At 53.6% G+C, this 13600-nt stretch overlaps 1 protein-coding gene across 1 annotated transcript; it reads left to right on the top strand.

Moving 5' to 3' along the window:
• Positions 1 to 1603: 1603 nt before the first annotated feature.
• LOC120390609 (phospholipase A2 inhibitor and Ly6/PLAUR domain-containing protein-like) lies at positions 1604 to 8020 on the top strand. The gene is made up of 6 exons (XM_039513339.1): positions 1604 to 1708; positions 3793 to 3915; positions 5619 to 5774; positions 6508 to 6648; positions 7353 to 7577; positions 7917 to 8020. The coding sequence occupies exons 1-6, from the start codon at positions 1651 to 1653 to the stop codon at positions 8018 to 8020; spliced, it is 807 nt and encodes a 268-aa protein (XP_039369273.1). The 5' UTR covers positions 1604 to 1650.
• Positions 8021 to 13600: the final 5580 nt, after the last annotated feature.

Below are 13600 nucleotides of genomic sequence, written 5' to 3'. Positions count from 1 at the left end.
AAAGTGGAGGCCTCCAAGCTCTATCCTAGACCCAGTGTTCAAGTGACTTATGATCTGATGGGGGGTGAGCGAGGAGGTGGTAAAATCTGCAGAGGAGGCAACTTACTGAGGTTAGTCGGGAACCTCAGCGAGATCGAACGGAGCTGGGTCAATGGGCAACGCGATGGCAGATGAAGCTGAGTTTTGATCAATGCAAAGTAACGCACATGGGGGGCTGAGGGGTTTGAAGCCTCCTAGGCCTGACCGGTTCTAACTGAACCCAGGTGATTCAGGGAAGGGACCTGAGCATTCCCGCAGGAGGCTCAATGGGCACCTCAGCTCGCTGTGCGGCTGCAGAAGAGAAAAGCGAAGAAGCCGTTGGGCTGCCCAAGGGGGTGGAGATAATATGAAAACACTGCAGTGCCCCTCTGCAGACCAGCAGGATTCTCTGACCCTGGCGCCCCACGGGCAGCGCCGGTCGCCCCATGTCATAAGGGATGGTGCAGACCTGGAGCAAATATGGACGAGGGAGTGAAACCTGGGCCAGGCTAGAGCCCTGCAGCTGGACTGGGATCCTACGGGACCTGCAGGACCTGCTGCCACAATAGCGGGAGCGGGTAAAAGTACTTTGTTGGGGGCGGGATTGGGTGGGCAAAGAAAGCCGACTGCGGTAATATGCAGGAAAACACAGGGCAGCAGCTTGTCATCAATAGAATTTCAGCAATATAAAGCAAGTTGGTTTTTTAAAAATAAAGGTTTTTACCCTTAAATTTAAGTGAGGGACAGAAAGAGGTTTGATGTCTATTATAACAGGAGTTAAAGTATTTTTACGTGGTTTAAGCAAGATTTGTTTTATACTTTTAGTAGAAACAATTGTGTCTGACTTCCCTTTATACACACAGTACAGTAACCAAACTTTTTTTCAAATGTTTTAAGTAGCATGAGGGATTTTGTCTCTCTTGCGGGATTTGTAGGATCTAAGGGTTTTGCGGGTGTGAAAGGAATAAAAATGCAAGAAACAATGCGGGAGTGGGTAGGAATGGGATTAAAAAAATAGTCCACGCTGGGCTCTACCCTGGAGTTCCCACTCTGTTATTTCTGGGCATGTTTGTGGCATGTGGGAGCTGTGAGAAATTTAATCACCAAAACTTTTCTCCACTCAAAAGTGCAGGTTTGGGGCAACTGAAACATTTCATGAATTCCTGTCAATTTCACCACATTGCTGCAGCAGCAAAAACAGATCCTAGAAAAAAAAAGTCCTGAAGAAATGGAAATGTTTTGTCTTCACACTTCCAGAATGAAACGTTTTGATTTTTTCAACTCAAAATGTCATTTCACAATTGACGGCAACATTTATTTTAAAACCATTTAAAGAATGTTTTTAAATGCCTGAAAATGAACCAAAAACCCACTTTTTGTTCGTCTTTTCGGTCGGGTGAGAAATTTGGTTCAGCTGAAAATGATTTTTGGAACTGCCAGTGAACCAAAAAATCGGTTATTTGCGCAGCTCTGAGCCCTGGTGCTGCCCCCCCAAATCTCGGCTGTTATTCCCTTTCCATCCTCGTTTCAGTCATGACTCTCTCCTCCTCCCCCCGGGCAGCACTCGCCGTGTCAGCCGTGAGAAGCTCCTTTCAGCTCCGAGCCCAGCCCCGGGCGGCTCCCAGCACCAGGATGGTTTCCTTCATCCTCTGCCTGCTCCCTGCTCTCCTAGCTACAACGAATGCACAAGGTGAGTCACTCGCTGCTGTGGCCACGTAACCCCTCCCCGACTTGGAGACTTCACACCCCCTGGATCCCCAGTCAGGGGAACATCCAGCATGTGAGGGGGGGGATTAGCTCTGGGTGGGGTACAGGGCCCTGTCTACACTACAGCTACTGTAGCCGCTTACCCGCAGCGCTGTAGCTGGCCTGGCAGAGGCCTGTACTGAATCCACAGCCTGTCCCAATGGACGGGGTTTTTCCATTTCTCCAGGAACTCACCTCCCCGAGCGACGGTAGCCAGGCTGAGGGAAGCATTCGCCTGTCGACCTGCACCTACTGCTGGGGCTAGATTGGCCTAGGTGTGGTGCTCAGGGTGTGGACTTTTCAACCCCCCTGAGCACTGTATCTATATCACCCTGGTTAGTGTCGCCCAGGCCTGGGACACCTTTACTGGACACTGCCCTGAATTCTTAGTCCCACGAAGGCCCCTCTGCCCGGCTTTGGCAGCACAAAGGGGACTAAATATAGGAGTAAATTACACTATAGGGGATTGAGTGTAACCTGGAATCAGGGCTCGCCAACCGAGCAAACAGAGGCCGAATGAGCTTCAATGGCTGGGAGTTGAATTTAGACCAATCCAAGGTGGAATTAACCCTGGCGGCAGCTTCTCAAGAGGCAGGGATTGAGACATTGGACATCCTTTGAAAAGACTGGCTCTAGCTCAACCATCAGGTATGGGCTGGATGGAAAAGAAAAGCTGTGAAGCTGCTGCACTTACACAGCGTGTGTGCAGGGTGCTGTACATAGGGACTGAAGGGCAGAGATTCTCCACTTATAGCCCCAAGAGGTCTGTGCGTCTCCACGCACTGTGGTTAATGTCACTTGTATCAACGGTAATTGGGGGAACACGGGACAATGAACATCCTTTTGTTCTGTTTTTTGCCTGGCGATTTCCATCCTTCCCATTCCCCACAGATAGCGAATGTCTGGGCTGATCCAGAGGGATGTGGGCAAAGTTGGCTTTAACTTAAGCTCAGGGCTGTGTAACCAGGCTGTAAATCTGGGGGGATCAGTCCAGTGGAGCCCTCCCAATGGGGAGCAATCCCCACAAGGCTAAGGGGCCGAGACAGCTGGCTTCTGCACCCCAAACCCTTCTGTCAGACCCCTCTGCCGGTGACGTGGCAGCTCAGAGAACCTGGCTGCACTCACCTCAATGACATTTCTCTATTTCTGTGCAACCAAATAACTTCTGAACGCTGCGTTCCATCAACTCCAAAATGTCAAGGGATGTTCTAGACATGACTGGGCAGAACCCTATTGACTTTGGGGGAAATCAGAAAACAGGAAGAGGGAAATCGGGGACACACAGAGCCCCTGGGCTTCTGGCCAGCCCAAACACTCTTTCAACCCCCTCTGTGACTGTGTGTAGATCAAAGAACCGGTTGGTGGCACCATTGACACCTTCCAGATCATCAGCACCCCCCACCCTGGTATGGGAGGTGGGGAGTGTGGGAGCACACAGAGTCTCTGCTATAGTGGGACAACGGGCGGCCCTGCTTTGGGGGATTGGGAAGGGGGGACACAGCGGCCCTGGCATGGTGGGGGTAGAATGGGGGCACCCTGCTATGGGGGATGGGGAAAGGGGGGCACACAGAGCCCCTGGCATGAGGTAGGGGTTGGAGGGGGTTGCACAGCATCCCTGAACTAGAAGGGGGTGGGACGGCACCCGAGGTGTTTGTTAGGACCATGGGGCGTTGCCAGCAGCCCTGGACAGTGCGACAGACTCAGCCAGTGCACTCTGTGAAGCAAGCGACTCTCCGGTACCGTAAATACCTGCACAATGGGACAGCTGGGGTGGGTGGAGTTTATTTTGTGGGTGGAGCTTGGGAAAAGCACCATCCCCTTCACCCATCCCCAATCTGCCCCCGCTACAGGTACCACTGGCCCAGGGGCTGAAATTGTGCAATTGCTGAGTGTCCCAGAGGAAATCAGGTCCATTAATCCCTTGGCTAATTTAGAGCAGAGGGGGAAGACTGGGGCTAAAGGATGTGCCAGAGGTGACACTGTCACGCCACAGTAAGAAGGAAACACTTGTTCTTATTCTTTCTCCAGCTGCAACCCTGACATGTAACACGTGCTTTGGTCAAACGGAGACCTGCGATTTTGCTCCAGGAACCTGCCAAGACAACAAGGCTACTGGTGGCTGCCTCTCCGTGGCGGAAGATATTAAATTGGGTAGGTGACATTGCCGTCAACCCAGGCACACCCTACCCTGCAGTCTGTCACCATCCTCATCGCCAAGGCCAACCCCAAACAGTCCATCAACAAAGCACATTCACCCGGCACAGAGCACTCAGTCTGTGCTCGATGCTTCATTCATTCAGGCAACATTACTGTGTCTTACGTAGCGACTGGAAGACTCGGCGGCTTGAAATCCTGGCCCCACTGGCGTCAGTTGCAAATCTCCCATTGACTCCAGTGGGGCCAGTGATTTTTATTCACTACGTTTTCAGCTCCCCAATGGATGGCTGCGCTGCAACAAGCGAAGCTGCTTTGGGTGGAAATGCACATTCTGAATCATGTTAAAAAAGGGAAATGGACGCTGAGATCCGCTTGCTCCCAATGTCCTGTCTGAAGCAGTTAGTCACCTACTCAGGCCTGGAGTTTCCCTGGCTTGGGATGCAAATTCAAGATACTTTTTGCCCATTTGACTTAAAGAGATTCAACCCCCTGAGTTCTTCAGGCTGGCGGATTTCCCTGGTTCCCTTCATTTCTCAATGTTTGCCCTTTGCAATTGAAAACCTGAGTTACAGACCCAGTTATGTTCATCCTCCCATTGAATTAAAGAGAGTAAATGGCTCCTTCCATTTACACTGTAAGAAGGATGCATAGCACAGCATCAGCTTTAATGTGCTCTGTCATATCTATCCCCATACGTGCCCACCGGCCTCTGACCGCACTCAGGAAATTTTCCCAGCACAGTCACAAATGAGTTTATTAAAACTTCCCCCCACTCAGGGTTTGTCTTTGTAGCGAGCGGTGACTCACCGGCGTGGTGCCTCCTGCTGGTCGTCCTGGGAATTAGCTCTCCAGCTCTGGAGCGCCCTCTGCGGGCCTGTGTCTCACTTATCGCTGGCCCCCGCGACCCTCCCGGACCCCGGTGCCCCTTTTCCCTGGGGTGCTGCCCTAGCAGTGCCCCTGCAGCTCTCTGGGTCTCCCCTTCCCGGGGAACCCCCAACCCTCTACCCCTACCTCGCCTCAGTCTATGGCCACTGCCAGTCATCAAGGACCCCCGCTCCCTGGGGCCGACTGCAGTGTAGACGCCACTCATCATCGGCAAGAGGGGTTCGGGCCTGCTGCCCTTGCCTAGTCCCCGGACTGCACCTCTGCAGCCGCAGTGCCGCCCTTAGGCCCTTCTCAATCCCTGCAGCCTAGGGGGTTGCCCGGCTGGAGCTCCCCAGCCCCGCTCCACTCAGGCACCCTATTCGGCTTGCTGGCAGCCAGGCCCGTCTCTCTCACAAGCTACAGAGAATCTGCCTGAGCTCCTGGCCCACCTGTGGTACTTCCCCCAGTCAGCCTGTTCTTCCTGGTTCCCCACCACAGCCCGCTCCCAGGGCGGGAGCGGGGTTACTGCCCTGCTGCAGTCTTCACTGCAGTTAACGTGGGCTGTCACCTGAGTTTTAGCCCTAACCCCCGCACCTCCCCCTACCATCCACACACAAAACCCTTTAGCCTCAGGCTAACTGCTGCAATTTGGGGTGGAGTTTCGCTCCGGGTTCCTCTTTAACTTCCTGAACTGTGGCTCCCAGAACTAGACTCAGGATCCCAGCAGCGTCGCCCCAGGGCCAAATATGGAGGTAAAATAACCTCCCTGCTGTTACTGGAGGTTCCCCTCCCAGCCTCTCATTTTCTTTTCTGGTTTTCTGTCTTTAACAAAGATGGGACACAGCACACGTACTTCTACAAACAGTGTCTGAGTAGCTATAAGAGTAACATCAAAGTCCCCATCTCCTTCACTGTTGGGAATGGCAATTACGTGAGGATCAACACCGCACAATGCAACACAGATAACTGTAACGCGGCTGTACTTGGAGGTAAGTTATGGGTCTGTTTTTACCGTCCCTCTTTAATGGCTTGTTGACATGAACAGTTAGATGGTGCTGAGCTGGGGTGTGAATCCAGCTCTCCGTGTGCCCCCTGCTGATGCACGTGACCGTTCGAGCGCTTTGGAAGGGCACCAGCTCAAAGCACATTAACGAATGGGTCACACATGTCATCAGGGTGCACGTGGCCAGCTAGGCCGTGGCAGGCTGGCGCAGGGTCGATTCACACCTGGCAGATCCTTACACCCCGGCCTCCCTTGCTACAGTCGAATGGTTCATGTGAAAAAGCTCCGGCACAATTGTTCTCATTTCTCCCCTTTACTGCCCCCAACGTCCATTCTCTCAAATGTCATTTCTGTTGCCACTGAAAGGCCTGTCGCTGGCGGGTCCCCAAACCAGGGGGTGGAACAGTCGGGGTCCATGTGAAAGCAGACAGGCGAGGGCTGCACGCGAGAGAGGGGGCAGCAGCCGGGATGGGCTCCAGTCCAAACCTCCCTGAACCTGTCAGGCTCCACCTTCAAACTCACCGGGGTCTGGAACTGATCGGATGCGGTGTTCACAGATAGTTGGGTCAGGGACAGATGGAGAAATGCCGTCGGGCTGGGGGTGGGGCCTTCACCTGCTCAGGCAATGCAGGGAACATCCACCAGTTTGAACGAGGTTTAACCCACCCTGTGACCGTCTCTCTCTCTCTCTCTCTCTCTCTCTCTCTCTCGGTTCTCAGTGCCCACGGGGAGCACCACCGCGAACGGGCTGCAGTGCCCGACCTGCTTCGCTCTGAACTTCGCTTTCTGCAACAGCTCAGTCACCCCTTGTACCGGGGATGAGACCTACTGCATCGATTTTGTTGGGTTTCTATACAGAGGTAAATGCTGCCAGCTGGCTGCAGTGTGGGAGCTACCCCAGGAATCTCACATCTCAGGGACTCCCCAGAGAGCTGGTGAAACCTAGTCAGTGCTGGGCCCTTGGGCAGGTGGGGGCGGCCAAGAGGGGTTTTTGGCCGGGGGGAGGGAGAGAGGAATTGGGACGTTTTCCCTTCCAGACCAGCTCCCCCCTCTCAGTGATGCCGCCCTGCTCCTGGAGTTACGACAACACGACTCTTGCCATGGGAAGGGTTATGTCACTAGACTCCACTCCCTATATATTTAATGTGGCTAAGCTATTGCTCAGTGCAGAAGCTCCTCTTCTCAGTGTGTGTCCAGGACTCCCAGCGCTTCGGGGTGTTTATAAAATAACTGAACCGAGCGGTTGGGGCTGCTGGGGATGGTGAGAGCTGGGCGTGTTCCCCGGGGGGTGCCAGGTGCTGGGGAAGGAGCCACCCCCGGAGATCAGCTGGTTCCAAACTCCAGCTTCAGTCTCGTGTGGAGCTGCAGAAAGGGACGTGGGGGAGGCAGGAGGGGACCAGATGCCCTCCCTGCCGTGGCCAGTTACAGCGAGAGCAGGGAGAGCACCTGGGGGTGGGAACAGGAGGCAGAGGTGGGAACCGCTGGATGGTGGAGACAGAGGTTACAGGGGCAGAGAAGGAACCAGAGCTGCCTGGTGGATTAACAGGTTGATTTCCCCCATCAGATCCATCTTTCTCACCATTTCAAGCAAAAGGCTGCGCTTCTGCGTCTGCTCAGGGCATTAAACCTGGAATCAACCTGACTTCTACACCCTACACATTCTCCTTTTTTTGGGGGCAATCTGTTCCAGCAGAGAAAATACCCACCCGCCCACCTCCCACAACCACCACCCCCGCTACTACCACCGACCCCCCTCCCACAACCACCACCCCCGCTACTACCACCAACCCCCGTCCCACAACCGCCACCCCCACTACTACCACCAACCCCCCTCCCACAACCGCCACCCCCGCTAATACCACCAAAGTCCCTCCCACAACTGCCACCCCCGCTAATACCACCAATGCCCCTCCCACAACTGCCACCCCCGCTAATACCACTGCCACTACAAACACCACCACCACTCCTGCTACAACCACCACCGCCTCCCCTACAACCACCACCACCCCCGACACAACTACCACCAACAAAACCACCACCACCCCCAAAACAACACCCACCCCTACAACTACCACCACACCCACTACTCCACCCAAAACAAACACTTCACCCAAACCCGCCCTCCCCGCCCAAACAACCCGCAGTGGGGCCAGCCCGGCGCTGGGGAAATTCTCCTTTGCCCTCTACCTGCCTGGCCTGACTGGGCTGCTGCTGGTGAAGCTGCTCTCCTGACCCCCGCCCGGCACGGCCCATGCAGCACCTGGTGTCTGCAAAGAAAGGCCTGAAGTCCCAGCTGCACCCCCTCCGAGGCCCCTCCGCGCTGCCGGGCGATGCAAAGGGGCCGCTGCATAGCCAAGGGTCTGCCCAGCGTATGGGTGTGTCTGTCCCGGTGCCTCACGGCTGGCTGGAATCTCTCTGTGCATTAGCAAATTCACCGAATAAATCAGGGTCCGAAATAAAAGCCCCGGTGTGGTGTTGTGTGCGGGCTGCCCGTTGCTGAGCCCATCTGCATGAGACTGGGGCACTGACAGCTGCATTAGCCACAGAAGAATTTCCTTGTGTTTCTGCATGTGTGTGTGTGTCTCTGTGTGTATAAATATAAAATCTGCAATAAAAATCTACATCCCAAGCACACCAGGGAGGCTGCTCACTGAGAGTTAGGAAATGCCCGAACACACGGTGCCAGTACGAGCTTAATCCAATCCCCCGGCGTGTGTGCAGGGTGCTGCAGCCTTTGAGTCCACAGTCACACACTGTGCGTTCTCCACTGCAGCCCTGCCTCAGGCAATACGTCTTTTCCTTCTTGTTGGGGCATCACCCCAGGCCGTATTTCCCTCCCGCCGTTCCTAGCACGCGCTGCGCTGAAGGATGAATGACACCTCCTGGGCCTCTCTGTGGAGTTCTCGCCACAGGATCGGAGGGCGTCACAAACATTCATGACTTGGTCTGTGCCACAGCCCTGTGGGACCCGGGAAACTGATGCACGGCAGGGCTCCACACAAGGAGTCCTGACACGCATCTCCCCATGCACGTGGCCACACTGGTATCCACACTCGAGCATAAGAACGTAAGAACGGCCAGACTGGGTCAGACCAAAGGTCCATCTAGTCCAGTGTCCTGTCTGCCAACAGTGGCCAGTGCCAGGTGCCCTAGAGGGAAAGATCAGAACAGGGAATCATCAAGTGACCCATCCCCTGTCGCCCATTCCCAGCTGCTGGCAAACAGAGGCTGGGGACACCATCCCTGACTATCCTGGCTAATAGCCATTGATGGACCTGTCCTCCGTGAACTTATCTAGTTCTTGTTTGAACCCTGTTATAGTCTTGGCCTTCACAACATCCTCTGGCAGGGAGTTCCACAGGTTAACCATGTGTTGTGTGAAGAAATACTTCCGTTTTTTGGTTTTAAGTCTGCTGCCTATTAGTTTCATTTGGTGGCCCCCAGTTCTTGTGTTATGAGGAGTAAATAACACTTCCTTATTTACTTTCTTCACACCAATCGGGATTTTATAGACCTCTATCATATCCCCCTTAGTCATGTCTTTTCCATGCTGAAAAGTCCTAATCTTATTAATCACTCCTCATACAGAAGCTGTTCCACACCCCTTGCCCTTTTCTGAACCTTTTCCAATTCCAATAGATCTTTTTTGAGATGGGGCACCACATCTGCACTACAGCAATAGTATGACATGCTGTAGTCATCATGAACAGGTCTGACTACCAAAAGGAGGCCGCTAGACAACTCTCCAATACCAAATTCTACAGGCCACTTCCCTCAGATCCCACTGAGGAATACACTAAGAAACTGCATCATCTACTCAGGACACTCCCTACACTAACACTGGAACAAATCAACATACCCGTAGAGCCCCGACCAGGGTTATTCTATCTACTACCCAAGATCCACAAACCCGGAAATCCTGGACGCCCCATCATCTTGGGCATTGGCACTCTCACTGAAGGACTGTCTGGATATGTGGACTCAATACTCAGACCCTATGCCACCAGCACTCCCAGCTATCTCCGTGACACCACTGATTTCCTGAGGAAACTACAATGCATTAGTGACCTTCCAGAAAACACCATCCTAGCCACCATGGATGTAGAGGCTCTCTACACAAACATCCCACACACTGATGGAATACAAGTTGTCAGGAACAGTATCCCTGATGATGCCACAGCACAACTGGTTGCTGAGCTCTGTGCCTTTATCCTCACACACAACTATTTCAAATTTGATGACAATATATATCTCCAGATCAGTGGCATCGCTATGGGAACCCGCATGGCCCCACAATATGCCAATATTTTTATGGCCGACCTGGAACAACGCTCCCTCAGCTCCCGTCCACTCACGCCCCTTCTCTACCTACGCTACATTGATGATATCTTCATCATCTGGACCCATGGTAAGGAGACTCTGGAAAAATTCCACCACGATTTCAACAGCTTCCACCCCACCATCAACCTCAGCCTGGACCAATCTACACGGGAGGTCCACTTTCTAGACACCACGTTGCAAATAAGTGATGGTCACATTAACACCACCCTATACCAAAAACCTACCGACCGCTATGCCTACCTTGATGCCTCCAGCTTCCACCCCGGGCACACCACAAGATCCATTGTCTACAGCCAAGCACTGAGGTACAACCGCATCTGCTCTAACCCCTCAGACAGAGACCAACACCTACAAAATCTCCACCAAGCATTCTCAAAACTACAGTACCTGCATGAGGAAATAAGGAAACAGATCAACAGAGCCAGACGTGTACCCAGAAGCCTCCTACTGCAAGACAAACCCAAGAAAGAAACCAACAGGACTCCACTGGCCATCACATACAGTCCCCAGCTAAAACCCCTCCAATGCATCATCAGGGATCTACAACCCATCCTGGACAATGATCCCACACTTTCACAGGCCTTGGGTGGCAGGCCAGTCCTCGCCCACAGACAACCTGCCAACCTGAAGCATATTCTCACCAGTAACTGCACACCGCACCATAGTAACTCTAGCTCAGGAACCAATCCATGCAACAAACCTCGATGCCAACTCTGCCCACATATCTACACCAGCGACACCATCACAGGACCTAACCAGATCAGCCACACCATCACCGGTTCATTCACCTGCACGTCCACCAATGTAATATATGCCAGCATATGCCAGCAATGCCCCTCTGCTATGTACATCGGCCAAACTGGACAGTCTCTACGGAAAAGGATAAATGGACACAAATCAGATATTAGGAATGGCAATATACAAAAACCTGTAGGAGAACACTTCAACCTCCCTGGCCACACAATAGCAGATCTTAAGGTGGCCATCCTACAGCAAAAAAACTTCAGGACCAGACTTCAAAGAGAAACTGCTGAGCTTCAGTTCATTTGCAAATTTGACACCATCAGCTCAGGATTAAACAAAGACTGTGAATGGCTAGCCAACTACAGAACCAGTTTCTCCTCCCTTGGTTTTCACACCTCTACTGCTAGAAGAGGGCCTCATCCTCCCTGATTGAACTAACCTCGTTATCTCTAGCTTGCTTCTTGCTTACATATATATACCTGCCCCTGGAAATTTCCACTACTTGCATCCGACGAAGTGGGTATTCACCCACGAAAGCTCATGCTGCAAAACGTCTGTTAGTCTATAAGGTGCCACAGGATTCTTTGCTGCTTGAGTAGTTTTGTATCATCTTTAAATTTTGCCACCTCACTGTTTACCCCTTTTTCCAGATCATTTATCAATATGTTGAATAGGACTGGGCCCAGTACAGACTCCTGGGGGACCACACTATTTACCTCTCTCTTTTCTGAAAACTGTCCATTTATTCCTACCCTTTGTTTCCTATCTTGTAACCGGTTACTGAGCCATGAGAGAACCTTCCCTCTTATCCCATGATAGCTCACTTTGCTTAAGAGCCTTTGGGGAGGGACCTTGTCAAAGGCTTTCTGAAAATCTAAGTGCACCATATCCACTGGATCCCCCTTGTCCACATGCTTGTTGATCCCCTCAAAGAATTCTAGTAGATTAGTGAGGCGTGATTTCCCTTTACAAAAACCATGTTGACTCTTCCCCAACAAGTTATGTTCATCTACATGTCTGACAATTCTGTCACTGTGACGAACGGGGAATGTTCTCAATGTTTTCTTTGAATACTGTGTGGGGGCCTCAGTGTCCCCTCTGCAGTTCTTAAGTATCTAGGTGGTGGATCAGGGGGTGTGATTGTTGCAGAGCAAAGGGCCAGTGCACCTAAATGCCTGACACTCTGACTCCTAGCAACTGATGGCCTGGAACCCCCCTTTGCAAAGGTGCCAACTGAAGGTGTTGGAGACAAAGGGGTCAGGTGACCTCCTGGCCCGGGAAAGGAGCTGAGCAGAGGAGGAGAGGCTGGGTGGGGGTCAGTCTGGAGCTGGCTGGGGATGAGGAGTGAAGTGCAGACATGGGGGTCTGGCTCACTGCCCCCCAGAATGGACCCGGCCAAGGGGTCCGGTTCGCTGTATCTATAATCTCTGTTTTAGACCCTGTTCCTGTCATCGAATAAACCTGTGTTTTACCGGCTGGCTGAGAGTCACCTCTGACTGCAAAGTCGGGGTGCAGGACCCTGTGCCCCCCCCAGACCCCGCTGGGGCAGGCTCGCTGGGGGAAGCACACGGAGGGGCAGAGGATGCTGAATGCTGCAAGGAGAGACCCAGAAGGTGAAGCCGTGTGAGCTTCTTGCCCTGAACAAGTCTGCTCCAAGGGAGAGGAGGATCCCCAGAGTCCTGCCTGGCTTGGCGGGGAGCAGCTCCAGAGCAGCGCCCGGGGACTCCGTGACAGTCACACAGAACCGTTGGTGTCTGGCCAGCCCAGCCACACTTTCAACCCCCTCTGTGACTGTGTGCAGATCAAAGAACCAGTTGGTGGCACCACTGACATCTTCCGGCCCATCAACACCCCCCAGCCCAGCTCTGCCCAGCGTCCCCATGGAGTTTAAGATGTTACATCCTGAGCGGCTGATCTCCCAGACAGAAACAAGGATGATGGTGGAGTGGGGGAGCAATGGGGGGCACACAGCACCCCTGGCATGCAGGGAAAGGGGGACTCTGTGTGGCGAGTGTGGGACTCACCCCTGCGGCGCCTCCTGCTGGTTGTCTCTAGGAATTAGCTCTCCAGCCATTGGAGCGTCCTCTGCAGGCCAGTGTCCTGCTTGCTGCTGGCCCCTCCATGTCCCTCCCGGACCCCGGTGCCCTTTTACCTGGGGTGCTGCCCCTCCAGGCAATACCCCACAGATCTGCATCTCCCCTCCCTGGGGAACCCCCAGCCTCTATCTCCACCTTGCCTCAGCGTATGGACTACTGCCGGACACCATCTCGCCCCCTTTCGCTAGGGCCGACTGCCGGCTATATAAGCCAGTCATCACAGGCAAGGGAGGTTTGGACCTGCTGCCTTCCCCTGCAACCCAGGACCCCCAGGGGCCTCGTACAAGGCCCTGCAGCCTGGGGAGTTGCTGGCTCGGAGCTCCCCAGCTCCTCTGGCCTTTCCCCAGCCCGGCTTCACTCCAGTGCCCTTCAGCACTCAGGCAGCCACGTCCATCCCCCTCCTCAGCTGGAGGGAGCCTGCCTGCTCCTGGCCCACTGCCCCTTATTCAGCCAGGCTCGGCCGGATTGGGGTGTGGCCCCCAGTTGAGGCTGCTTTCCCCAATCAGCCCCACTTTTCCTTCCCTGCCGCAGCCCTCTCCCCGGGCTGTTTTAAGGCAGAAGCGGGTGACCATCCCACTACACCCTGGTACACGGGAGGGGAAATGGGGGGAACACAGAGCCCCTATTATGA

This window comes from Mauremys reevesii, linkage group 24, assembly GCF_016161935.1.
Source record: "Mauremys reevesii isolate NIE-2019 linkage group 24, ASM1616193v1, whole genome shotgun sequence".
NCBI lineage: Eukaryota > Metazoa > Chordata > Testudines > Geoemydidae > Mauremys > Mauremys reevesii.
This window is presented reverse-complemented; position numbering and strand designations above follow the sequence as displayed.

Excerpts from the sequence above, each read along its gene's own strand:
- LOC120390609 (XM_039513339.1), top strand. The coding sequence starts at position 1,651 with ATGGTTTCCTTCATCCTCTGCCTGCTCCCTGCTCTCCTAGCTACAACG. Across the intron at positions 6,649-7,352 it reads TGTTGGGTTTCTATACAGAG|ATCCATCTTTCTCACCATTT; the intron begins GTAAATGCTGCC and ends TTCCCCCATCAG. Across the intron at positions 7,578-7,916 it reads CCCCGCTACTACCACCAACC|CCCAAACAACCCGCAGTGGG; the intron begins CCCGTCCCACAA and ends CCGCCCTCCCCG.